Source organism: Dermacentor variabilis, chromosome 5 (assembly GCF_050947875.1).
Source record: "Dermacentor variabilis isolate Ectoservices chromosome 5, ASM5094787v1, whole genome shotgun sequence".
Classification (NCBI taxonomy): domain Eukaryota; kingdom Metazoa; phylum Arthropoda; class Arachnida; order Ixodida; family Ixodidae; genus Dermacentor; species Dermacentor variabilis.
In genome coordinates, this window is record NC_134572.1 from 80,659,529 (window position 1) to 80,684,769 (window position 25,241).

General features: G+C 46.2%; 1 protein-coding gene across 1 annotated transcript; it reads left to right on the forward strand.

The window, feature by feature from the left end:
- The first annotated feature begins 4,216 nt into the window (after nucleotides 1–4,216).
- Nucleotides 4,217–16,396, forward strand: LOC142582868 (putative serine carboxypeptidase CPVL). Its single transcript, XM_075692957.1, has 4 exons — nucleotides 4,217–4,340; nucleotides 6,787–7,087; nucleotides 12,169–12,505; nucleotides 15,514–16,396. Exons 2-4 carry the CDS (start codon nucleotides 6,800–6,802, stop codon nucleotides 16,368–16,370), a joined length of 1,482 nt encoding a protein of 493 aa, XP_075549072.1. The 5' UTR covers nucleotides 4,217–4,340; nucleotides 6,787–6,799; the 3' UTR covers nucleotides 16,371–16,396.
- The last annotated feature ends 8,845 nt before the right edge of the window (nucleotides 16,397–25,241 follow it).

Below are 25,241 nucleotides of genomic sequence, written 5' to 3' on the forward strand. Positions count from 1 at the left end.
CCCTGTGTACGAGGTGGCCAGGTTCACTTCAAGCTGTAACCACCAGCTTTCTCGCCTGGTCATCCTGGCAACTTTGTGGCGAGATAAGTTCAATTCAAAAAGAGTTTGATGGGTGGCACATATGACCTTGTACGTCTTACATAGTGTCATCTGCTAATTAAAGGCGACTAATACGGTCTCACAAACAGAATGCCTTAAGAGACAGCAAAGAATTTTTCACACATAGGATACGGAGCGTTAAGTACACGTCACGCTTAAAAAAAGAGTGACAGAATGCGTAGATTGTCACCAAGAGGCATGCCATGCATATTTTAGGTGTTTACAAAGCTCAAACCAGACGAAAATGGTGGGCAACGTCATACCTTTAATAAAGCAGTTCCTGGATTTCTAATACCGACTATGTCATTCATAATGATAGATAAGGGGAAAAGATGAAATATTGTTCAGGTTGATCGGCTGTACGAGAACAAGATCTATCGAACTGAAAACAGCAGCGCGCAAAAATTAAAGTAGCTTGAAGGTCGGTCGGAAATTTGAAAGTTCTACATTGCCGCCGTCCTTCAAAATGATTTGGTTCGACGAGAAAACGGAGTGACAAGTTAGGAACCACAAAACAATTTCGCGAACACTGACGTCATCTACGCCCACGGTAGCACACCACGCAAAGAAAAAATTCACTGATGATTACCATACTCCTTAATGCGAAATTTGAGCTCAGCTTTACACGTGTTTTTATTTCGCTGCATATTGGCAGGCGCGTACAATCTGTCTCGTACGGCAAGTTATAAGCGGAGCGAAGTGTGGCGCGACTGCTTCTGCAATGGGCGTCTTGCGCTGGAGTTTGAGGCATAGTAGCGGCGCCTGGTGGTGGCGCGCGAAACGTTATCTGGGTAGTACCGGCTTGGGTAGTATTGAGCCCTGGCTGTGGCGAAGCACGTTTATACCCAGAGTTTTGCGTCAATTCGCGCTTTTTTTCTGCCCTGTTGCGAGTGCGAAAAAGCTCGTGACTTCTCACAGACCTCGCAGACCACGCTGCGAGCTCGCCGCAGCCTATCGTTTAATGAAAACGGACTCTCCGTGAGACGTAATGCTGGAAGCAGAAGGAATCGGCGACGCCGTTCCGGAGAGACCTATCTTAGCCTCGAAAACGTGTCACCATCGTTACTTCTGCGTCGTGGGCTGCCATGAACAAGAAGGCCTGAATCCCAACTTCAGATTCTACCGTAAGATCGACGCCAAGCGTCTTGTGTGCATTGATGTGCCACAGTGTGGTGAATGTTAAAGCAAGGGCGTTACGTGGACGCGGATTTCATCTTCAGCCGCATCTGCTACGGTTCTCTCAATGGATCCATACTTTCTTTCAGAATGTCATTAGCTTATATTGTGCGTAGAACTATTTTTATGAAAATCCTCCAAGAGAAAAATCTCCCTACACCGAACTTATGCCGAAACCTGATATACGTAGAGAAATCGTAGAAATCGAGAATACGTAGAGTACTTTTTCAGTATGGCAAGGTGATGGTGGAATAGCCTTTACTCCAACTTAGTATGGTCCACGAGGCCAGAATTCCCGATCGTACTAAAAAAATTACGAGGTGCTGGTGTACAACGATCAGCTGGGTGTGGAATCGTCGTACGTTTAAACCGACAGCACCTTTGCACACTCATTTGGTCAGGGGTGGGCGCATATTGGGACTGTAATTGCGTGTTAGGCGTGGAGATGAGCAGCACAACTGAGTGTTGCGGGCGGGAAGGAAACTTCTCTCAAGCACACGTGAGGATCGGGAGCGACATTCTAGCTTACTATCAACAGCAACCTGCTTATGACCTCATTCCAAGGGTCACTTGTGATCTGCCTTTTGATGCATGATGTGCGTTGGTTGCTCACCTGCACCACCTGTAAGAACACCTGCACCACCTGTTAGAACAGGTTCACTTACGTCAGCATAAAAAAGTGAACTATAATTTTTATTGCACAGTTCTTCACAGAAGAGTACAATGTTTCAATAAAGAAGAGTCTGTGTCTCGCTTCTGAGCGTAAGTTCACGTGGTTTCGCTACACAGCTGTGTTTGGCTACGAGCACTGGTAACTTAGCTTCTTAGCTTATGAAGCTTATTGCTCACTTATTACTATATAGAGGTAATGATCGTGGTAGCATGACTGCTTCGCTTTTGACGCGCACATCAAGCAAGACGTTCTTGCTTGAGGCGCCAAGTAAATCAAAGCATACAAGAGAACAATTCGCAGATTCGCCCAAGGTGCAAAAAAACATCACAGCGATAAGGTAAAACACTTAAGACGCAGTAATAGTAGGCGCAAACATTCGCAGTGGCACGCTTGCAACCCGCGCACCTCGGAGCCATGGATATACAGGGTGTCCCAGCTAACTTGGACCAAGATTTCTTAAATGCCCAAGAGCGCTAGAGAAATCGTACTGACTGCATAGTAGCTGTAGTCGTATGTACTTACGGCCAGTATTTTTTCATCACAAAGTATTAATTAATTACTTTTAATTAGTGAACTTCTTAATTATTGTTTCAATCGCAAACACAACCATTACAAAGTTCTAGGACACCTTAAATAACCTCCTAATCAAGCAGTTATTTCTTGCTGAAGTGGTCCTGGTTGTTTTTTCCAAGAAAAAACAAAAGCCGGCGAAATACGCGAAATACGTGAAAAACGAAATAGATGTGCACTCGCACGCCGCTACTCAAGCGCCTACAAGCAACCATTGAAAGATATACGGCTGCATTCTCTTATCGCCGCATCGTACAACGCTCCACTACGCTTATCAATGCGTCAGCGGCGTGTTGTCTGGATGCCGCGACCATCACATAGCGGGAAGCCCTGTATCGAGCTGCCGCTGCTAGTAAAGCCGTTTATTCGGGGCTATTCGCTTGGGAGCGCTTGAGAAGCGGCGCGCGAGCGCGCATCTATTTTGCATTTTGGATATTTCGCGCTTTTGTTTTTTCTCAGAAAAATCAACGAGACAAAGCCGAGCACTAAACATATGCTTGATTCGGAGGTTATTTGAGGTGCCCTGCAACTTTTAAATTGATATGTTTGTGATTCAAGCGAAAATTAAACACTTCACTAATGAGAAGTAAATAATTAATACTTCGTGATGAAAAATACTGGCCGTAAGTACATGCGACTACGGCTACTATGCAATCGGTACGATTTCTTTAGAGCTCTTGGGTATATTTAAAATCTTGGTCCAAGTTAGATAGGGCACCCTGTATATAGGTCGGCCCTACACCACCGTGCGAGAGGACAGGGAACTGGCTTTCGGATGAATCCGAGCAGATTGCATGAACCAACCACGTGCGCTGCACCACAGCCATAGATCTGTTGTACAGCAGCCTGTTATATGCCATCTCACGAAATCATCGTTATTCTTTATGTTTTCTGCACAATATATGCCGAAATAGTTCTTTAGAAAACATAAAGGCGGATATCTAGCATGTGCGACATTAGCTTTCCCCTTTTGCCACAAGCCCTTGGGACTACTTTCGCCAACATAAACCAAACTTGTGAAAACATCATCTTCATGTACTGTTCTTGCACTAAAACGGCTTTCGCAATTATGGTTCAAAGCAGAAAAGATGACGCTTAAACAAGCGTTACAATAATAATGGTTATATGATGCTAAGTCGTTCGCTCCGTGGTATTTAAGAACTACAAGCTAGGTCTACGTCTATGTACTGTTTATTAAAGAGTGACGTAATGCACTTTTGGGAATAACAATACATGAACTAAAATGCCACGGAGGGAGCGACTGGATATCCTATAGCAGTTATAACTAAACAAATTGTACGTGTTTCACATTTTTCTGTTTCTGAACCACAATTCTTCAAGTTGTTTTAGCGCAAGAACTACTTATAAAGATGAGCTTTGAACAACTTTTCTGAGGAATAAGACGTTATCAAACTTGCCGGAAAATGGCAAAAAAAGTTTCCTTTCAGTCTTTCTTTAATCCAGCTGCAGTGCTCAAGGTGCAGCAGGAATCGACGGGAAATGAAGACAGCGATTGTCATTGCTGGCACGCACGTGTGTATCCGTCAGCGTTTATGCGTCTGGACACGTGACAGGAAGTGTTTAAAATAACAAAGTTCAGCCTATCCGCTCTGGGTGCTCTCCACAGAAATCACGCCAAATTACGGACGTTTTCTTTACAACTGCAGTTCTGGGGGAAACCGAGTCATTCCTGCAGCTGGTCAGTATCTCGAGTGCCTGCACCTGCCCAAGTGCCATGAAATACAAGAAAACAAAGCAAAATTTCATAAATTTTTACGCACCATCTTGCAGACATCATCAGTGGCACCAAAACGTCGAAACGGTAAGTTTCCTAACCTGATGGTGTTCCTTGCATGTCTTGAGCTATTTCTCGGGACCAGATCGTCCGACTTACGGCTAACACGTTTAATATTTTTACTTATGCTATAGCAGCAACCTCAACCAATGTTTGTTTAAAATCTAACCCGTATGTTCACAGTGATACAATGCTATCATTGAATTCAGTGAGGAACAGTAAGGTTTGATGTATGCTGGCTACAATTAAGGCGGACCTACAGCTTACGAAGCTCGGAAAAGGTTTATGGCTTGTGTCTACTCGATAAATGTTATTTTCGTTACTACGAGCCATGAACTGTCATTATCATGAATAATACATGCAGCTGGGTCATTTAGTTGATTCAACTTTGAGAATGGTGCAAAATAAGACACGGAGGAGAAGGACTTATCAGATGTCAGTAAATTCCTTCAAGTTCGTGTCTTATTAGCGTCGTTCAAAGTTCATCTCATTCTCTTGCCAGGCTATTGAATATTGCTTTGGTTTTCTGGATATTAGCCTTCAAACAAATACACTTATACATTGTCAGTTCAGGTCCTCTGTCATTTGTTTCAAGCCACCTGTTTTATAGGCACTTCCATCTGCAAAGCAAAGTTCGTTGAAATATTTTCATTTATATCTTACACATAGCGTAACTGTTCTTAATCCAGCACCTTGAACACTTACAAGCGTATTATATGTTTGAGAGGCGTGATTGTGCGCTTTCCTTCGACACTCGTCCTAGCAGTTTTTCTCATCTTAAGAATTATGACAGCCGCTGTGAAACTTCTGCAGATGTTCGGAAATTCACGCATGGTTTCCTTACTCATTGACAACGCAATGAACACTTCAGAATGCATCTCCATAACATATAAATGTTACTTAGAGGAGTTCCTTATTGCGCAATCTTATCAACGAGGTGAATAATGACAGCGACGTGGTTAATTGTACCGAATCAGAAGTGAGCACTCGCTAAAATCGGGTAAAAAATTGGCGCACAAGCTCCTGCGTTAGTTGTGTAAGTATGCGTGAGCATTGTGCCACTTGCTCATTTCCACGCAGCCCGCTGTCATTACCAATGCTATGAAACTTGATCCGGCCAGTACAAATGACAGCGCTGGGGCGACACAAACTGGTGCGGATGGCGGCGCCAGGTGCCTTGATGACGCAAGCAAAGTACTGAAGGTGGCGGCGCCAGGTGCGCTGACGACGCTTTCATCATTATAGGCCATTATCGCTCTTTAGCACCTGATCGAACCGCGTCGAACCGCTACGAACCGTGACCAAACGTACTGCGCTGGCGGCTTCGTATGGCCCGTCCGCGCGGACCATACCTTGAAAGCGACCTGCGATGCCAACAGAGTGTACCGACTGCTGATAGCTTCGCGCGCCATGTTCACGTCGCTTACTCAGCGCTGAAGAGATACGCGCGGGCCCGTATCTCGAAATGTATCTGCGAAAGGGGCAGAGTTCGGCGTGTGTTCAGAGCTCCGTTCTGGCCGTTTCGTTGGCGTTGAAGCGAGAGGTAGCACAAAGGCGAATTCGCTCGTTGGTGCAGGCGCTATCTTGATAGCCATCGCCTTACGGGACGGACAGACGGACGGACCGACGGACGGACGGATTTTCTCGTTGGGTAAGAGTAGAAATGCTGAAGTATTAAAACAAGCTTTTCTTTTGTCCTCGCCAGATGGTACACCGTCGAACTCTCGACTGTGTGGTTCATTGCTGAATATTTTTTTTCCTAGATCAAGTGCGTTTTCTGAGCTTTTGTGAGTATCTTGTACAATGTTGAAATTAGGCTAGTGAGAATTTATACACCTGTCATGGCGACTCAGCGGCTATCACTTTGCGCTGCTGAGGATGAATAAAAGGGTTCGATTCCCAGATCAGATTTGCTGGAAGTACTAGCCCAGATCTGAAACGCCAATCCTGGACTTCCGTTCCAACCACTAGTTGGAAGCTGGTCAAGAATGGTACCACTCTGTCTAGCCTAAGGAACGCTTTGTTGAAGTCGTGCCTCCACAATGTATGCGATAGATTGTCAGGGCCAGTAGCGTCAGAGCCAGCAATGCGTAAGTAGTACAAAAAAGGGGAGAGGGCCTCAAATAAACGCACGCTGACCTAAGGGATGCGGGTACGGCAGCAATGAGCTAGTGCATTGCTTGCCATTTATCCAACGGGTACAGTCCTCTGGAACATTAGACTTTAGTTTGGCATCCGTGAGAACCTTCGCAACCTGCGCAACAGAGCACAGCCACAGAAAGTGATTCCTGGCAGTTAGGGAACGTTGCAGGGTTATCAGTTGCAGATCAAAGCAAGTAGGGTAGTGGTACCAGAACAACTATCACTAAAATAAAGGTGTTCTTGTGCGTGCCCTCGGTAACGAGAGGTGTCTTTTCGGACGCGATTGTGATTGTTATATGAACAATATCTACGTCATTCTTTTTCGTCAAAGAATACAACCGACGATGACGGCAGCGTGCATCCAAAGGACGCGGCTGGCACTACTGTCACTTTTGCTGCTGCCATGGCGGACCGTTCTAGGCGACGACGGCAGAGACGGCGACGAGAGAGCAGGCGACCCCCTCTACTTGACGCCACTCATTAACAGCGGGCGCCTAAACGAGGCGCGATCCCGCAGCCAGACGGGTCGCATCGGCGGTGACGAGCTGGGATTCGTGCTGGGCTACTCGGGCTACCTGACCGTCAACAGAGAACTCAACAGTAACCTGTTCTTCTGGTTCATCCCGGCACTGGTGCGTACAAACACATAACTCAAAAAAAGTGGTGTTTGTTAGGCGTGGAAGAATGACACATTGCCGATCGCTGATACCGTAACCGCCTTGCTCGAAGTGGATGCCTATACTGTTCCGCCGTAGAAATAGACCCATCACCACACAGCGCTCTCCAAATGGTATCTCTTCCCAGATAATTACAAAGTGCAAGCCGTTTAACTTTGGCGATATGAAAAGAGCGGGAGTATTCAGCATGACATGACCGATGACCAGAAGTGGGCAAATGCCCCTTTTTATTGCGATAGCAATTATGGGGACACTCATAGGCGCATTTCTGCTGTCGCCGTCGTCGTGAGATTCCGTATGAGTGAAAGCATGAGTGAAAGCGTGTGAGGGTGAGCCGGCGAAAGCGGTTCAATCTCGGGTGCGCGAGCGAGGAACGCCTCCCAGATGCGTGCCCTCTCCTGAGGCGGGAGAGAGATTCTTGTTTGGGAAATAGGAACATGGGGTAAAATCCTGAGGCGCGCAAGGCATAGGGGTCAGGCGAGGGAGGAGGGGCGTTCTTTTGCGGCGGCTGCTAGGGTGCCTCGATATTTTCCTCTTCCGCCGCTTCATACAGAGTAGAGACAACCGCGGCGTCTACTACGGCGTTGGCCACGCGAATCCCGGGCGCTGTAGTAGACGCCTTTGAAGGATGCCGTAGGGACGCGTTGCCGGCGCTCGTGTTTCTTAAAAGCGACCTGCGACGTGGCCAAAGTGCGCGCCCGCGCACTTTGGCCTCATCTTCAAATGATGAAGCCGCGCGGGCCTCATCTTCAAAGTGATCTGCGATGTTTGCAGAGTGCGCGTAGTGCCGGTAGCTTCGCATGCGCTGTGCTTTCGACGTTTCGTTCGCGTTGAAGCGACAGATGCACGGAAGTCAGTTGGCTCGGGGCTGCTGACGCAATTCCTAACTCCGGCGTTTTCGCAGACAGTTTCCGCTGTCATCGAGCGAGATGTCTTCATGTTTACTTGTGCGCGCGTGACACCGTGCTGGTTAATTTAGTTAAAACACGTTGACGGCGCTATAGTTGGTTTGAATCTATGATAGAATGTGTAAGCACAACTGAACAAGGACGTAGAAAGAAGCAGACGCACTAAGACAGGGCTGTCTCTGTGTGTCTGTTTCTTTCTACGTCCTCGTTGAGTCACGCTTACGTATTCTATCATTATTAATTAGTTAATTAGTTTAGTTAGTAAGCGAATCTTCACATGTTTATACGGCCGATAAATCTGCTATCTTTACTTCGTACAGCTATCTACTAATTTGTTATCGCAGTCGGTGCTTCGCCTTTCGGGGGAAGTGCGAATGTTTTTTTCTTCCTCGCACTCAACGCTAGAGTTGCGCCTTCTACCTGACCATCATCCTCGTCTTGTAAAATTCACTCTCCTTGCCTTACCCTCACCTTCAGTGCATAATTTTCGTCCGCCCTTACTCAACCTCAGCGTGTAATTTTTCTCCCACCCTCACGGAACCTAACACTTAATTTTCTGCATTTAAATAATAGATTGCTTTAGATGGGATTGAAAACTGGCCATATACGTTGGAAATGGTAAAGAATGACTTCTTTTTTCGCTTTGACCTTTCGATGTACCGGCTGCGTTCATCAATTAGCCGGGACTGCTTAAGGGTAGCACAGCCAATTATCAATTCGGCCAAGTTGCCCTGTTTCCTATTATTGTGCCTTTTAATAAATTTCGGCTGTGTTTTGCAGACAATTGTACACACGGGGCAAGGAAGCGGGCTGTAACAAACCATCACAGAGCTCGTACTATAGCCAGCTATATTATTTTGCGCACTCAAAAAAACTTGAACTTTGAATACTTGTACGATTTAACAACTGCTCTAATGTTGTTGCGCTAATTAGGCTAATTTATAGCTAGAGCAGCACTTTCCCCTACACAAAGCAGCAGGCCAGAGGCTAAGCTCCTCCGGCTGACCTCTCTGCTTTTCTCACATTAAAGTCTCACGGTATGTTAGGCGCTGAGCAAATATCCACAATACTAAGCGAATAAAAATGAATACGTCTTTCCCATACAATGTGCAACTTGTAGTCGCTACAAAAGGTTCAAGTTCTTGGCTTGTCAATGGTGATAGCGGCAATCGCAGGCGTTTGCGAATGTGCCTCAAAGTGAGCTTTTACTTTAGGATAGAGGCGTCGAAGGTCGTGCGCATGAATCATCGTGTTTCATTGAAGGGCATTGAAGACTGGTATTAGCTAAGCATTAGCAGCACGACACTCTCGTCACACACAGCGCTTGCAGGCACACCCAGCGACAAAATATTGCGGGGCCTGAGAGCTGAGAAAAAGCTGAATATGTGCACAACCACATAACGCTGTCTGGTATTCACATTTCAGGCCTCGACTAGAATATGCTAACATTATCGTATACAGTTTTATTGGCTACTGCTACAGGCTGCTAGGGACGTGAATGTTTTCGGAGATGCCGTGGTCCGTAAACTTTTGTCGGCGGGTGCACCTCCTAAAGGAAATTCAAGAATGAACTGGGAGATACGACGTAATCTTCGCTGAATTTATCAGCCAAAACCGCAACAGCAAAACATTGAAACTAGAAAAATATAATAGCGTAATCTTAAGGTTGTTGAACTGTCGGAACAGCAACTAGAAAGACGTTGGCTTACGAGAGCAACATCACTAGCAGAAATCATTCCGTATAGCACTTTAGTAGTTCCTCCCCCAAGGTTGCGCAGACGGAAACTTTCATGTCTGTCAGACATTGCACAAGTGTGCGTCTAATAACAGCGAGAACTCAGTGCTTGGCATTCAGGAGGGTAGGGGCAGATAAAGGTCACGATGGAAATCTGGTTGTACCTGGCGCGTTTTCCCCATCTGGACATGTATTTGTGATGCATGGAAAACATACCACACAGGGAGACTCTACTCCACGCCTCTCTGTTCTTCTAATCAGCCATATCAAAATGGCAAAAAAAACAGATATGTTTCAAGTTAAGCTAGCAATTAGGTTGGCAATATTTCAATCACTTCTTTTTCAACTGAGCTCGTGTGACAACGTTGATAAATGAAAAAGAACCGTAACAGAGTCAAAGACTGCGCACGCTATTGACTACTTATTGACGCAAAGCTGAAGTGTTGCTTACAGTTAGATCAACAGCTACACTAATCCATCCATCCATCCATCCACCCATGGCTTGAATCGCGACCTCCTCTTTTTGCTTCCTGCATTTCATCGAAGTGTCCCTCCCTTACCCTCGACCTCACATACTTTCCAAAGACAATCATCACCTAGCCCTTTCCACACTCTATCAGGCTGAGGGGCAGATGAGGGCGAAGATGGCCTTGTGAGCCCTCTTGAGGGTGCCCATGTTGGTCAACGACCAAGGCATTCTAAAATGAGAATCGTGCCGAATATCACAAAAGGAATTATGAGACGCACGTCCGTTGGCATGGTGTTGTAGTGGGTATAGTATTGCGCGGCTAATCACGAGGTCACGTGATCAAATCTCGGCGGCGGCGGCCGCATTTCGATGGGGACGAGATGCAAAAACGTCTGTGTCCCGTGCAGTATGGGCACGCAAAGATCCCCTGGTGGTTAAAATTAATCCGGAGTCCCCCACTACGGCATGCCTCATAATCAAATCGTGGCACGTAGAACCCCGCAATTCAATGCAAATTTCAAGACGCATTTCCGAGTAAAAGCGGCGCTAAATGAAATGCATCTGTAGAGTTCCCGTGTGGGCTAATTACATGTGAACATGACTGAAGCTTGAGCCTGGATGTAAACTTTCAGCAAGTTGCCATAACTTTACCTTGTAGACTTGTCGAAACGTGGAGTGGTGGGCGATCATGGTCGATTATAATTTTCCCGTGCGGTTACTAACTTTTCAGAAAATTGTAGCAAGGCACGTGGAGTGGTGCGCCTCATGAAGATTTTGTGTTCGCTGCCACTGTTTCAAACCATCCTACAAATAGATAATAACGCAATACTATACTACGCATAAAATTCACGCAGCGGTAAGAAAAAGTCAAGTTTAATAGTAGCCGCGGACAAGTTAGCATAGCTGCGGGATTGGAGTGCTACTCTATGTGTATATAGTAATACGGGATGAAATACAGTTATACAAAAAGGATAAAACAGCTCGACTTGCGCGGAGGCCATGCAAGTGGCAACGTACTCACGTATCGTATGGTTTATTCCCACAAAATAGTAATACATGGCTCGTATTCACAAAAAGCTTTTACGCGTGAACTGTTCGTAAGAGAAACTTTCGGCCAATCTTGATGCTCGACATATCATCAGAGAAGGCAGACAGCCAATAGTTTCACCAGCCTAAAACCAGTCAAACCAAGAAGCACCTGAGAGGATACACGGTTTTCCCAAACAAAGAGCATGCAAGTCAAGGCACTACAACACACCGTATGTGCAAAGGCTGATGTCATAGTGATGTCATAATCAACAACATAGCGTACAATATGTTCAAGCACTCCGTTCGTAGCAATCACTCTTGCTGGCCCCGGTGAGCATCGGAAAAACGGATCAGGGTTCTTTTCACGAGAGCAAAATGTAATTAAAAAAGCAAAGGTGGTTCAATCGCTGTTTGATAAAGCATTCTTGTAAAACGCAATTTTTGCTAATTTTGCAATAGCAGGTTGATTAGAGAAGAAAAATGAAGGCCAAGGTCTCGTTTTCAGAATTTCACATTCATATTCCAGCACCGACCGGTGTGACGTCACGGACTTCAAAGTGCATTTTTTTTTTTTTTTCGTATTCGGGTTGATGTGGGCTCATAAATGTTCTCGTAATTTGTCAAGTTCAAACTATGGCTTTTTGTTAGGATACAATGTTTTGATACCGGTAAAGAAATTCATGACGTCCCGGCGGGTTACTGTGGGAACTACAAAAGCAATATCGCTGCACGTCTTTCGTTTTTGTGCCAAGCCTACTCTGTCGGTTAGAGTTGGATTCTTGGTTTTGCAGAAAGATAACTCACTAATACTGCTCAGATATATTTTTCCTGTTAAGCGTCCCCTTAACGCTACCTGCAGCAAATCAAAATTTTGTCTTTATTATTGCTCACACAGGAACGGCCAAGCAAGGCGCCCGTGCTGGCGTGGCTGCAAGGGGGTCCAGGTTCGTCATCCTTGCTGGGCGCCTTTGCCGAGCACGGCCCGTACGCACTTGTGGGAAGCGATCCCCCCGTGCCCGTGCGGCGCTCGACCACGTGGACACGATTCTTCTCGATGCTGTACGTGGACGAACCGGTAGGCGCCGGTTTCAGCTTCACCGAATCTGAGCGAGGATATGCGCGCAACATGACCGATGTGGCCCGAGACATGCTTGAGTTTCTGCAGCAGTTCTTCACGCTCTTCCCAGAGTACGCCAAGAGGGACTTCTACGTGACGGGCGAGTCCTTCGGCGGTGAGTTCCATTAACATCCACATGCTCCGTTCGAACTTCTGAAGAAGCCTCGTGGTTATGTTTATTTCTACGCAAAATAGAACTATCAGCAGTTGAACTGCTGTGAAGAATTCACCATCTAACTTCGTTTCAGGAACACTCGAATGCTCAAAATATTAAACAGAAATAGAATGCTACGCCATACCATTATAACAAAAAAGCATAACGATTGCTCTAAAATACACAATGACAGTGTACAATACATTCGTCTGCTTATAATGCGTGAATGAATACTGCGCTTATGCTTTTCTTTCTTTTTTCTGTTAGTAAGAGCATAAGTGCTCAAGGAAGAGGAGGAAAGGAGGGAAGGAAAGTAAGGTGGTCAACCAAATGCACATCCGGTTTGCTACCCTACACAGCGGAAGGAGTTCAAGGGAAAAAAAGAAAGGAGATAGAGAGAAGATACTACCAGTATGAATACGCGCGGTCATTCTAAACGTCACGCCTAAAATCGGTCACTGAGGCCAGTCGATTTCATGAACCGTAGCAGAGCCCGCGTCACTTTGTAAGCCGGCGACGCACCGGACCATGGTCCGAGAATCTTATAGTCTGAAAATTGTATGCTATATAATCGGTTTAAGACCCTCCGAATAACATCGCGTTCGATCTCATAGAGATTACAAAAACGCAACACGTGCTCGATCGTCTCTTCACATTTGCATAAGCAACAAATTGGTGCGTCGGACATTCCAATAACAAATGAGTAGGCTTTCGCAAAAGCCACCCATAACCAGAGGCGGCACTGTAAAGTTGTATCACGGCTGGAGGAGTTCGATGGAATCTTCAACTTCAGTGTAGGATCCAGCTGGTGGAGTCGGCAATTGGAGGAAATCTGGGTGTTCCGCAAAGTTTGTCTTGGTTTGAGCAAGTAGACGAAGACCCCTTGCAGCGTCTGTCCTTAATAAGGGTACAGGAAGGGTCAGGGTTTTTTTATGGGCTGACCGGGCGGCATCACGAGCAAGGTCATTTCCGATAATGCCACAGCGCCCCGGAAGCCATTGGAAGATGACGTCATGTCCGTTTATGAGGGCTTGATGGAGAACCTCTCTGGTCTAAAACACCAGTTGTTCATGGGTCTTGCAGCTCTGGAGGGCTGCCTTGCTGCTGTCTCATCCACCAGTTCCACAGTCACTGTTATTATCCTGGCCTTACAAGTCACAATTACGTTCAAACTGCCCTACATTACGACCTCTACGGCAACAGAACTTGCCACCCTGCGTGCCGCTGTTAATTACATCGCAAAAGCCAAACCTCGAAAGTGGGTCGTTCTTTGCGACTCCATAAGTGCTCAAAAACGTTATGTGAGTTACAGGAGTAATGTGGGGAGAAAAGTTGAAGTTTCTGGCTTAATTAGGAGCTGTGCAAATAATTATAGAATACTTGTTTTCTTCCTATATTCACTTGCGTATTACTAGGTACTTAGTAGCTATCCCCAGTCTCCTCGGAGACCGGAACAAGCGACCTTGCTTATATTTGACTTTGATGATTAACGATTGTAATGAGCTCCCCAATGAAGTGATGGCAGCGTCTAGTATTGAAAATCCTATTGAGAGCCACATTCTTTGAATGTTCTGTTACTCATCTCTGTACATACGCAACTGTTTTTTTAGTTACTTTGTAACTTACTTTGTTTGGCAATTTGTTATTTTGTCTACCGCTTTTGCGAATTTCAGGGCTTAAAAAATGTATTTACTGGTCTTTTCTATTGACGTTGCTGAATATTTTTCCATTGTGACCACCTGTATTTTAACCCCCCTACGATAATGCCGTGCAGGAGATGTAGGTGTACCGAATAAATAAATAAATAAATACAGGACACCTTATGGGGTGGTGTAAAGGCAAAGCTTAAGCTGTATGGACTAATTAACCTTGACAATACTATTACCTAAACTAGCGATACATTTATGCTGTAGACTTATACAGCAAGTACAATTCCTTGTTGAATTATTCAATTTCTTTGTAGCAAATGTGCATTTTTTATGTACGCTGTACTGCTTCTACTGGGCGGTATCAGGGACCATGGTGGGGAACTCATTGCTTTTTGCCCCTGTATCATCTTGATATTGTATGTGGTTGCAAGAGATAAATGCAAATTTAGATCATTTTTCGGTCCCCCATGGTTCACCATGTGTGATTGATAGATGGCTCCCTGTCTGTTAAATATAACTGACAAAAGAATTTCCAGGCTATTTCGCTTACTGTAATAGTAATTGGCAATATATATATATATATATACTACAACGGGCCTTAGCGGAGCAAGCTCTCTTCTTTACTGGGCCTTAGTGCTGGCCTTAACTGAAGCTTTTTTCCATTCCTTCCTTCCGGTGGCGGCGGCGACGGCGGCGACGGCGGCGGCGGTGGCGAACACGATCGCCAACCGAAACTGCCATGAGAATGAGCCCATAACAGATTACGCTGTAAAATATTAGCGACTTATTTCACGAGCAGAGAGGCTCAACCCTTAGCCTCACTTGCATCTCTCTCTCTCTCTCTCTCTCTCTCTCTCTCTCTCTCTCTCTCTCTCTCTCTCTCTCTCTCTCTCTCTCTCTCTCTCTCTCTCTCTCTCTCTCTCTTCAACTCATGTTAAATAAAGGTTTTGTTTTTCTGAATGTTCTTAACCTGCTTCATTGTGAGTGTTACGGTGAGCGACCTTTACAACGCAGTGACCTCTATAACAAAAAATTTTGGAGGTCCCGAGCTGTTCCTTATCAATCATCTGGCTGTAAAAAATTGGCTTCCTACAGTTACGAATTTTAACTTTTTTCTTTTCAAATTCAACCAACCTCGTCGATCAGAAAATCTATTTTGCCGCTCCCATTTATTTAGGCAGCAGCTGCCGAGATAAAGCTCCACTTAAGACCATTAATAACCAATTTTTGTTTGTTTCTTCCAACTGCCCCGTGTGAACGTAGTGATACTTTAAAACCATCGTTTACTGTAACATTATCCTCGCCCGACGCTTCACGCAGGAAAGTTCGTCCCGGCCACAGCATTTGCCCTACACGACGCGGGTGACTCGCTGCGCGTCAAGATCAAGCTTAAGGGCATCGCCTTCGGCAACGGGTTGACGGACCCGCCAAGCACGATAGACTTTGGCAGCCGCTTGTACCAACTGGGCCTTGTCGACCGGAAGCAGGCCGCCCACTTCGACCAAAAGAGAGACGTCGCTCTGAGCCTCATCAATGGCGGCCGCTATTACGAGGCCGCCTTCGTCGTCAACAACCTCATCTACAATCTGCCCAACGACTACTATAACCTCACTTCCGCATACTTTAACCACGTGACTGGCTATGAGAGTTACTACAACATGCTCGCGATCAAAGATCCTCCCGCTGTCACATCGTACGAGGACTTCGTCCAGACGCCGGCGGTGCGGCGAGCCCTTCACGTTGGTGAGAACGCGTTCCGAGACCGGAAGGACGTTGTGAACCACATGATAGGCGACATCCTCAAGTCGGCAAAATCTTACATGCCAGTGCTGATGGAAAACTACAAGGTCCTGATGTACAGCGGTCAGCTCGACATTGTCGTACCGTACACCGCCACGGCGCAATTCGTGGCGACGATTCCTTGGTCCGGGGCCGAGGCTTTGTCCGCTGCGCCGCGCCAAATTTGGCGCCCGTCCTCCGAGTCGTGGTGGCGAGCATCGGACTCTGATTCTGCGGTGCTCGGCTACACGCGACGCGCGAAGGGGTTCAGAGAAGTCATGATACGTAACGCAGGTCATTTCGCGCCGCACGACCAACCTGAAGCAAGCCTGGACATGATGACAAGGTTCATTTTCGACTTACCATTCGCCGATGGCGAAGACGCATCCCAAAAGTAAGCTGTCTAGACGCTACTGTCGGGAGGCGCAACACAAAGATGGAATAAACATTTTTGTTAAAATATTCGCTCTTTGGTGCCACTTGATTGTCTTGATCGAGAACTTCGTCGACAAAGCAGAACGGGGGCGGTATTAACGAAAATACTTTTACCCTAGAAATGTTCGTGTGATCATATATGCCAGCCAATCAAGATGTAGGGTATATTATTATTGAAACCTGCTGACCAGTAACTAGCAGCACTTACGAACTCTAGGCTTTGTTAATTCAGCCACTTGGTGCGGTTTTTTGTAAGGACTGATTTTTCTTGCATTTTGCTTATCTCCATCGGTTCCGACAACGACGCTCAATCACCGGGATTGGCCATTTCGAGAGAGGGAGGGAGGGAGGGAGGGTGGGAGGGAGGGAGGGACAGACAAACAGACAGACACATGCAGCAGGCTCAAAACGACTGAAGTAGGCAAAGAATGCTAATCACATTATTACTTTACAGGTTCACGCTCAGCTGACGCTGTTCTTGGCGTATGCCTACAAATACCAGGGTTGTTCAATAAAGGCTGAGATTGATGCTTTGAAATCTTTATTTCTGTAAATTATTCATTGGCACTTTTTTCTCTTTCTATGTAGCCCCCGGTAAGCGAAATTCACGCGTCCCACCGCTTCTACGAAGGCCAGATAACATGAGTGAAGGCATCTGTTAACGCCTATTCAGAAATCGCCTCCAATGTCTTAACTATATTTTGTTCCACGTCGAAGCAATGCACTTCGTTGTGTTTAGGACTGCTCGGCACTTCTGCTAGTGCGCAGTGATGCGGGAGAAAGACAGCCAGTCGTTTGCGAACGTTGTTCTATTGTGAACATTGAGGTCAACTGACAGAACCTTAAAAGAATATAAAGAAAGTTAATAAGCTGCGTAACGGCAGTCAGCAACGTCCAAACATGTGTACACGAGAATAAACGGGTCCAAGCAGCCCCAAGCTGAGAGGCTCATGGTTCCGCCGTCACGGCACTGTAGAATCCCCGTGCTTGAGTCGGCTGCAACGACGACACGTTCAGGCCCCTTCCAGCATGGTCCTCGGGAAGCACGTCCCGCTGAGGATCAGCAGCGGCAGCCTAGAGACAGCACGGCCTCGGTGCCCGGCTCGTACGCCGCTCGTAACTTTCGTGCGGCGGTCGCACGTGAGGACAGCTCAGGTGCGGCAGCTCACGGATCGGTGGCCCTCCGGTCATCCAGCGTCTCGAACAATGGAAGCTGGAGCCTTGGTACGTCGGACACCCTCGTCCGCGCTTGGGTCCGCGGTCCTGCGCACCTTGCGATGCACTTCTCGCCCGGAAGGACCTCGCTTTCCCCAGGTGCTCGGAACTGCTACCCGCCTCGTTCCGCCGGTCTCGTGTACCCGTTCACTTCTCCCTTCACGGAGCTTGGGTGTCCGCTACGATCTTCTCGCAGCACTTACGTATGACACCCTTTTTTACCGTGAAGTACACTCAGCGTCACCCTTGTGTAGAGCGCAAGAACTGTGTCCCCCGGAGCGCTCCGCAGCCAGCCAGCGACATCTAAAGGTAGAGGCAGGGCCCAAGATAAGATTATTCGGGCGCGCGTACCCAGACACTTCTTATCTCGTTTCCAGAAGCTACTGTTAGACGCCGCTGGCCCCCTCTTGAGGGCATAGTTTCCTACAATGAGAAAACTCTGGCGCTGTAGTCATTGACTCACCATGGGAATGATGGGAAGTACATGGATTTGTCTGATCTTCGTGCTCGTGGATTCAGACGTCTTTGTGGCTTTGTTTATTACGATTTCTATGCCTTCACTGTCATAAATTTCAGGGCAATCTATACTCTTCGAAGTGCAGAAGACGTTGCGAACACGCTCAATCAGCAATAATTGCAACGATTGAGCTTGTCGAGGTCGCCATATTGAAATGCGCCAAGCGTCTCAAGGCACTGGCATGCCCGCGATAAATTCCTACGGGCGTTTCACATTGCCTATCGACGCATGCGTCCGTGGGTTAATTCTTGTGGGATGTCCTCAAACGAACTCTGAAGAAAGAACTGCCGTTAAGTCCTTTCTGTATTCGGTTCTTACCATGCGCAGACACAGGGGGAGTGCCGACTTACTTGATATAAAGCTTTTGTGTATGAGAAGCGTATGGAAAACGCGTATGGATGTCAGGAATGTCCGCGTAGATTAAAGGTCTGCGAGGGAACACCTAAGTGAAAGTCTTATAGGTACACGCGTGATGCCCTCAAGCACATGATTGAACCACCAGAGTGGTTTCAGGAGCTTGACAGTTTGGTGTTTGTGACAGCCTCTTTGAGGGCCTTTGAAATATGTACAGTCTCTCCAAATTGTGTAATATTATTTTTCTGCACCACGTGACCTGCTTTGCACGCGTTTACGTGGTGTTGTAATGAAGGTAATAAAGAAAGAACAGCGTCCGTGGTTTAATGGTTTTAATATCAGGCTTCTGTGCTGGAGGTCCTGCGTTCGAATCCTGCCGTCAGTCAATTTCAAGAATCTTTATTTAATGAGTTATGACCCCATACATTGCTGAAAGTGACGAGTTCACAAAGTCACAAGCCCGTTTGACGCCAGAATGACGCAGTTTAGGCAAACCCATGTATTCCCATAATTCCCAAGCTTCCATTGCAGCTCCCGTAGACACTAGCGCCAGAGCTCCCGCTATAATCATTGTATGAAACTCTATGCTGGAGCGGCACGGCGGCAGCCGTTCCGGCGCTCTATGCAAGGGTGGTGCCGACTGCGCACATTGAAGTCGGAGAGTGCAGCTTCTAAACCATAGGACGATCAAGGGGATTGTTGCAATGCTTATGTGAGTGGTAAAAAAAGATATTGCTTTGACGTGGAACAAAGCGTAGCTAACACATTGGAGGCTACATTTAGGAAGGCGGCGAAAGATCGCTTCACTCATGCTATGAACGCTTGTTAGAAACAGTGGGACGCGTGAATTGCGCTTGCTGGGGATCATGTAGAAAGGGATAAAGGTGCCGATGAAAAATTTTCGGAAATAAGTATTTCAGTATTTTCATTTAACAACCCACAACCTATCTGGTAAATTTGTATGTATGTCCTAAAGTTTTCTTTCTGTATTTTGCTAGATCAAGCGAACTTCAACCTCTTCCTATTTTATATCTTTAACAAAATGTCCTCGCTGTATATTTAGTACGGTGTAGTTTCCGTGCACTCATAAATCATTTGCAGAATAAAAAGAAAGTAAAATAAATGTCATCGCACCACGGATGTGAAAAGCCGACAAGTTTATTGCTCGTGGACCTAGACGGAACAATGACTCCAGTGTCCTGCGTTGGTTGGTAACTGCTTCTTTTTCTTATTCCTGTAAATATTCCGTGTGCTTTGCCTGCCTCTCATTAGAAACTGCAACTTTCATCCAAGCCAACAATCGTGTCTCGAATCAAAACCTCGAGATTAGCCTAAATTTTATCGCTCGCGGAACCACGTTGGAACACACGATGACGAAGGAATTTCCACCGCAAGCAAGATTCGTAGGCTCATTGTCGTGCCCTTGGACAGTGCTTGTGCAACGGCAGCGTGCTAAAATAACGAATGATTTAACTACAGACGCGAACAATAAATAGATGTCAGTACCGTACTGCCCCACAAGAGCAAAGAACACTCATAGCACTCAAAGTAAGTATTATTTACTTGATAAAATGGGGCTACGAGAAACACCGCAACAGATGGCTCCCAGTCGACTTTGTCCACCTAGTGTTAAGCGCGTAGGCGAGCCTGGAGTGACAGAAAATCGCTGTAAGTTGCGTCTTACGGTCTTCACTTTAGAGCGAGTACCTCAAACACGTATACCACGTATCACGAAGCCGGAGCAGTCCAATCTGTGTTATCTATAGCGGCACTGATGACTGCAACCACCCATCTTTGCGAAAAGAAAAAGCACTGTTTTCTAGCTAGCACACCTCACTGCATCACTGAGTTAGAAGACCTCCGGCCTTCCCGGCGGGATATCTCGATGCCAGCAAAGAAAGAGAAGAAGAAAAATAATGTTGCAGTTCTGTTAGAAAGGAGAAACAATGACAGATAAAAAACCATTAGACTATTACATGACGCAAGACTCATAGTTGGATGGGCTATGTAAATTGCTGTAAACGCTATCTTACTAACTCTAGACGCCTGGTGTCACGCGATAAAAAGATACGTATGAACCCAGTTCTCTCGATATCCGAACAACGATGGAATGGGGAACAGCGCCGGGAGGAAGAGTGCTTGTGCTAAAGCGAACGTTCCGTACCGCCACCCCGTTGACTACTTCAACTGTGCCGTGTCTACAGAAAATTACTGATCACGTGGCCTCCAACACTGGGCATGCGTGATAGCGCGCATCAAGCCACCAGCCTCGCACGCTCGCTTTGGCACCAGCAGCATACCACATGGCATCCAACACGCACTACTCGTACGCAGTCGCACCCAGGACAGAACGGCTGCGCCGACGGCACAAGCGCGCCTGCAGCGTCGCTATAATTGCTATAGCAATGAATTATTCTTGCAATTATTATTTTTGGTTTCACGTATACCAAATCTCAATATGATATGAAGCGTAGTGGGAAGCTCGCCATCAATTTTGACCCCCTGGGGTCCTTTGACGTGCACTTAAATCTGGTGCATGAGTGTTTATGCATTTCGTCCCCATCTAAATGAGGCCACCGCGGCGGGGATCGAACCCGTGACCTCGAGCTCAGCAGTGCAATGCCATAGCCATGGGACTACATTGGCGGGTATAGCAATAAACACACCGCGTCCCATTGTGACGTCACTATGCTAACATAGCGGAGGATCACAATCAGTCTTGTTTGATCTGTGGTAAATGAGATGATTGTGTGTGGAAAAAGTAGAAAAGAAAAAGCTTGAGTGATTGCAAAATTGCAGCGCTTTAATATCCCACTGCCCGGACATTTTCGGTCTTCTGCCTTTTGCCAAATCGAAATGTGGCAACTACACCAAGGCATCGAACTTACAACTTCGTGTTTAACAAAACGCCTAATTCACTGGAAAAGCGCACCGGTATGAAGCGTAAAACGCGACAAACGAACGTGAATAGTGGGTACGAAAGGGTTTTTCAGATAAATGTGGTGAACTTGCTACGAACTTTCCTGAAACTTCCTGTTACGATAGGCTCAACGTTCTCATACAAAATACATCTATCCAAAAACGGGAAAAGGTTTTTTGTTCTGAAAGCAAAATCTACCCTGCTCATTCCTATACGTAAAGCCTCTCAGTGGAAATTCCATCGTAGGCCCTCAAAAACTTCGCTTTTTATTTGTTACGCGTAATCAGAACGACAAAAGCTGAGTTCCTGCTTCTACAGTAGAACCCCAGATTTCTCATCAAGCATCCGGGCAAATTATGACTGCACGCAAGATATCATTTCCAATAAAGGCCTTTCTGAGAACTGATTCCTAAAGCGATACCGCTCATTTGTTACAGTTGTCGCCATGGGATGACGACAAAGGAAGGCTTCAGCAGCGTTTGAAATATCTTCCTCGTTTCGAACTGTGGCCAACTGCTGAAGTTCACAAAGCAACGAAATATATGTGAATCGCGGAAAACAAGCACCAAACTCAAAGGCTTCCATCCGTATTCACAGAAGTTCATCCGCTAGAAGTTCTACCGTCACTTCTTGTGAATGGTGGTGGAGGTTTTTGCGACCATAGCAGGGTGCTAAAGAATATCGTAACGCAATCTGGACCGAATTCACGAAGCATTTCATACGCAAGAACTGATCCGTAGACCCGGTGATGGTCAATGGTCACATCCCTCAGGTGTCGAATTCAGAAAGCTTTTTTGTGCGTAAGTGCTGCTTTCCAATGGCCGGTCACCTACGTTAATAACGTGTTCAGCAACAAGATTCTCACGAAAAATTCCAGCGTAAGAACAACTGACGTAAACGTTATCACGGCAGAAGTGTTCGTGTAGGAGCAGGTCCCAGTCAATCCACATGATGGACGTTATTAGTGAAAGTTGTCGGATGATGGTAAAAGGGTCTTATGAACTAAATGCTTTGTGAATTGGGGCTGAACTCACAAATCTAAGTTCGTCCTTCGGAATGACACAAAGCATTATTTAGCCCTCCAGGCTGACACAAGGAAAGTTTTCGTTTTTGAAACTTCACCTGGCATCTTGATCAGGCTGAGCAGTCCAGGGGAAGTGTTCCAGCTTTCTTTTTTGTGCTCGAGTACCCAGATGTACGGCCTTTCTTTGAGAGCTGGCGGTGGCGCCGGCTCAAGTTTCGTGTTTGCGCTCTTCGTCTGCCCAAGATTATCTGCACTAATGCTATTAGCAGCATCCACGGGCCCGTGCTCACAAATCTGTTTTTGCGGTAGAACTGTTCGCACGAGCAGATGCCAGCAATTATGACATCGGGCAAATTGATATGGAACCAGCGGCCTCGTCTGTCGGCATGGTAGGACGGCAGTGCGCTAGTCCGCTGCGGAGTGCCGTCGTGCGCCGTCATCCATAATCAATCCCGACATCGCCGACAACATCCCGACATCCCGACGTGCGCCGAGATCCATCAGAAATGATACGGTTAGAGACAGAGACTAATAAAAATATATTCGCTATTCACAAGCTAGCTTGGGCACAGCCACTATGGCGGACAGTCTAGTCTAGCAGCATTGGGTGGTGATGGTGATGGTGGTGGCGGAGGTGGCTGGGGTGGTGGTGGTGGTAATGATGATGATGATGATGATTATGATGATGATGATGCCTCAATTAATGGCACATACGCAGTATGGGTGATAGGCCACGAACCAGGTCATAATATGATTGAAAAATAAATTAGTTAATAAGTACGTAATGAAGTGGAAAATAGACGAATAATCGAAGATGAGTCTCCTTCGTCCAATCGATGATCGTCGTCGTCGTCGGTCGTCTCGTATAGTACTCCGACAATGTTGTCTGTGAAGGTGACCTGCCAGTAGCAAACAGCCTTTGCGGGCAAAAAGCTTTGTGAATTTGGCCCCAGAACTTTAATAATATTACATTAAAATCATGCGCTTCGCCAAGGCGGTGCTCGCAAGGACATTCGTTGCTACAAAAAATAGCCTTTTCTTATTAAATTACGCCTGCAAGTGCTCAGGGGCGTTCTTGAGAATGGCGCCGAACGTATCCAGCTGTTTCGGAAGATTTTAAAAGCCATCAAAACCAAATATCGGTGAAAACAAAGGCAGCATTTCGGATGATGCACACGCAAAATTAATGTGTGTGGCTGAATGACAGCGTCTTAAAGATTTAATAAAATGCTTAAATCACTAGACGAATGTTATCCGCTATTTTCAGTGTCCCGGGAGAATTCTACATCCCACCTAGCTTACATTTGGTTAAAAGAAACGAGCGAGGGAGGCATGGATGTATGGGAGTGTAATGTACGTGAAAACTTTAACGTTCCTGTCGCAATTATGAGCTTTAAAAGTTATTACCGAATTATCGTCTTCGACTCTCCGCCAAAATGTTACGGGGAGGAAAAGACGTATAATATATTTTCAGGTTATATACAGAAGGACGCTTCGAATGTAACTCAAGATGGCTACCAAACCACATCAATAGGATAGGATAGGAGAGCAGAGGATACCCTTCTTCGATGACGCGTACCCACTGCAGAGGATTGGCCAAGTTTTGGATGGTATTAGGAAGATGTTGGTATTACAAAAACTGGTAAAAGTGTCATGTGGAAAAGGATAAAAATAATGTGTGAAGAACTTAAGAAAAATGCCTTCAAACAACCATAGATTCCTCCACGGCTGAGCCGACATCCCTGTGGTAGTTGCCAAGAGAGTAGACTCCTAGAGAAAGAATGCTTAAAATGGAGAAATTTAAAACAAGTTGCGTAAATGTTCGTTCTAAAATGCTTTTCCTTAAAGGGGAAAAACGGAGGCAGAATAAGAAAAAATGATCGATGGTTCCATCTACTGCACAGAATGGGCACAGAGGGGAGGGTGCCACACCAGCCCTGTGACGATAAAAGTTTAATAATGATGTTCTACAGCATAACCGAGTAAAATTACTTCTGGTGTGAAAGGAATTTTCGTGCAGAAGAAATACGAGGTGTCGATATTCTGAAAATTTTGCTATCGCTGGATTCAAATGTCTAGAGAAATTGCATGTCTCCTGAATCAAGTAGCGGTTCGGTAAACTGATGCCGGAAGTAATGATAGCACGAGGCCATTGAGGGCTGCTCTCGCGAGACTGTCAGCCATTTCGTTCATGTATAATCCCCTATGACCAGGCACCCAAGGTAATCTAATTAAATTTATGAACCACACGAACATCACCGAGCGTCGTCTTCTCCCCAATAGAAAATTTATTGGCGTCATTACGGCATTCGTGAACAAGCTCTAGATATCGGACATTTAATGATAAAACATGTTTGCGTTTTTTGGAAAGCGCCTGGGCACAAATCCTGCGAACATGACTTGGGATTCCACGTTGCGCTTCAAGTTGTGGCGCAATAGACGAAGCTCGCGTCACTCTTTGTGTCCGTGTTTCTGCGCGTTGAAGCTGCTCGAGCGTTTGTGTGGCTGCTGTCTCGGCATCGACACCACCTACTTTCTGCCCTTCCCGACATGTGGCCGGAGTCTATTTTTATCGACATTCACGAATTCATCACACCGTCATACTTTGCCCCCGCTAACCCTCCAAATATTCCCCCATGGGTCTTGTACACAATACGCGTGCGACTTTATATTCCCGGCATTTCCAAGGAATAAAGAATACCTACCGTGGTCCTGAGACAACTCACACTGGACTATGTGAATAAAGAGTATGATATCTTTATAAATGTCTTAGAAACGGTTCGGTGTCATTGTCCGCATTAGCT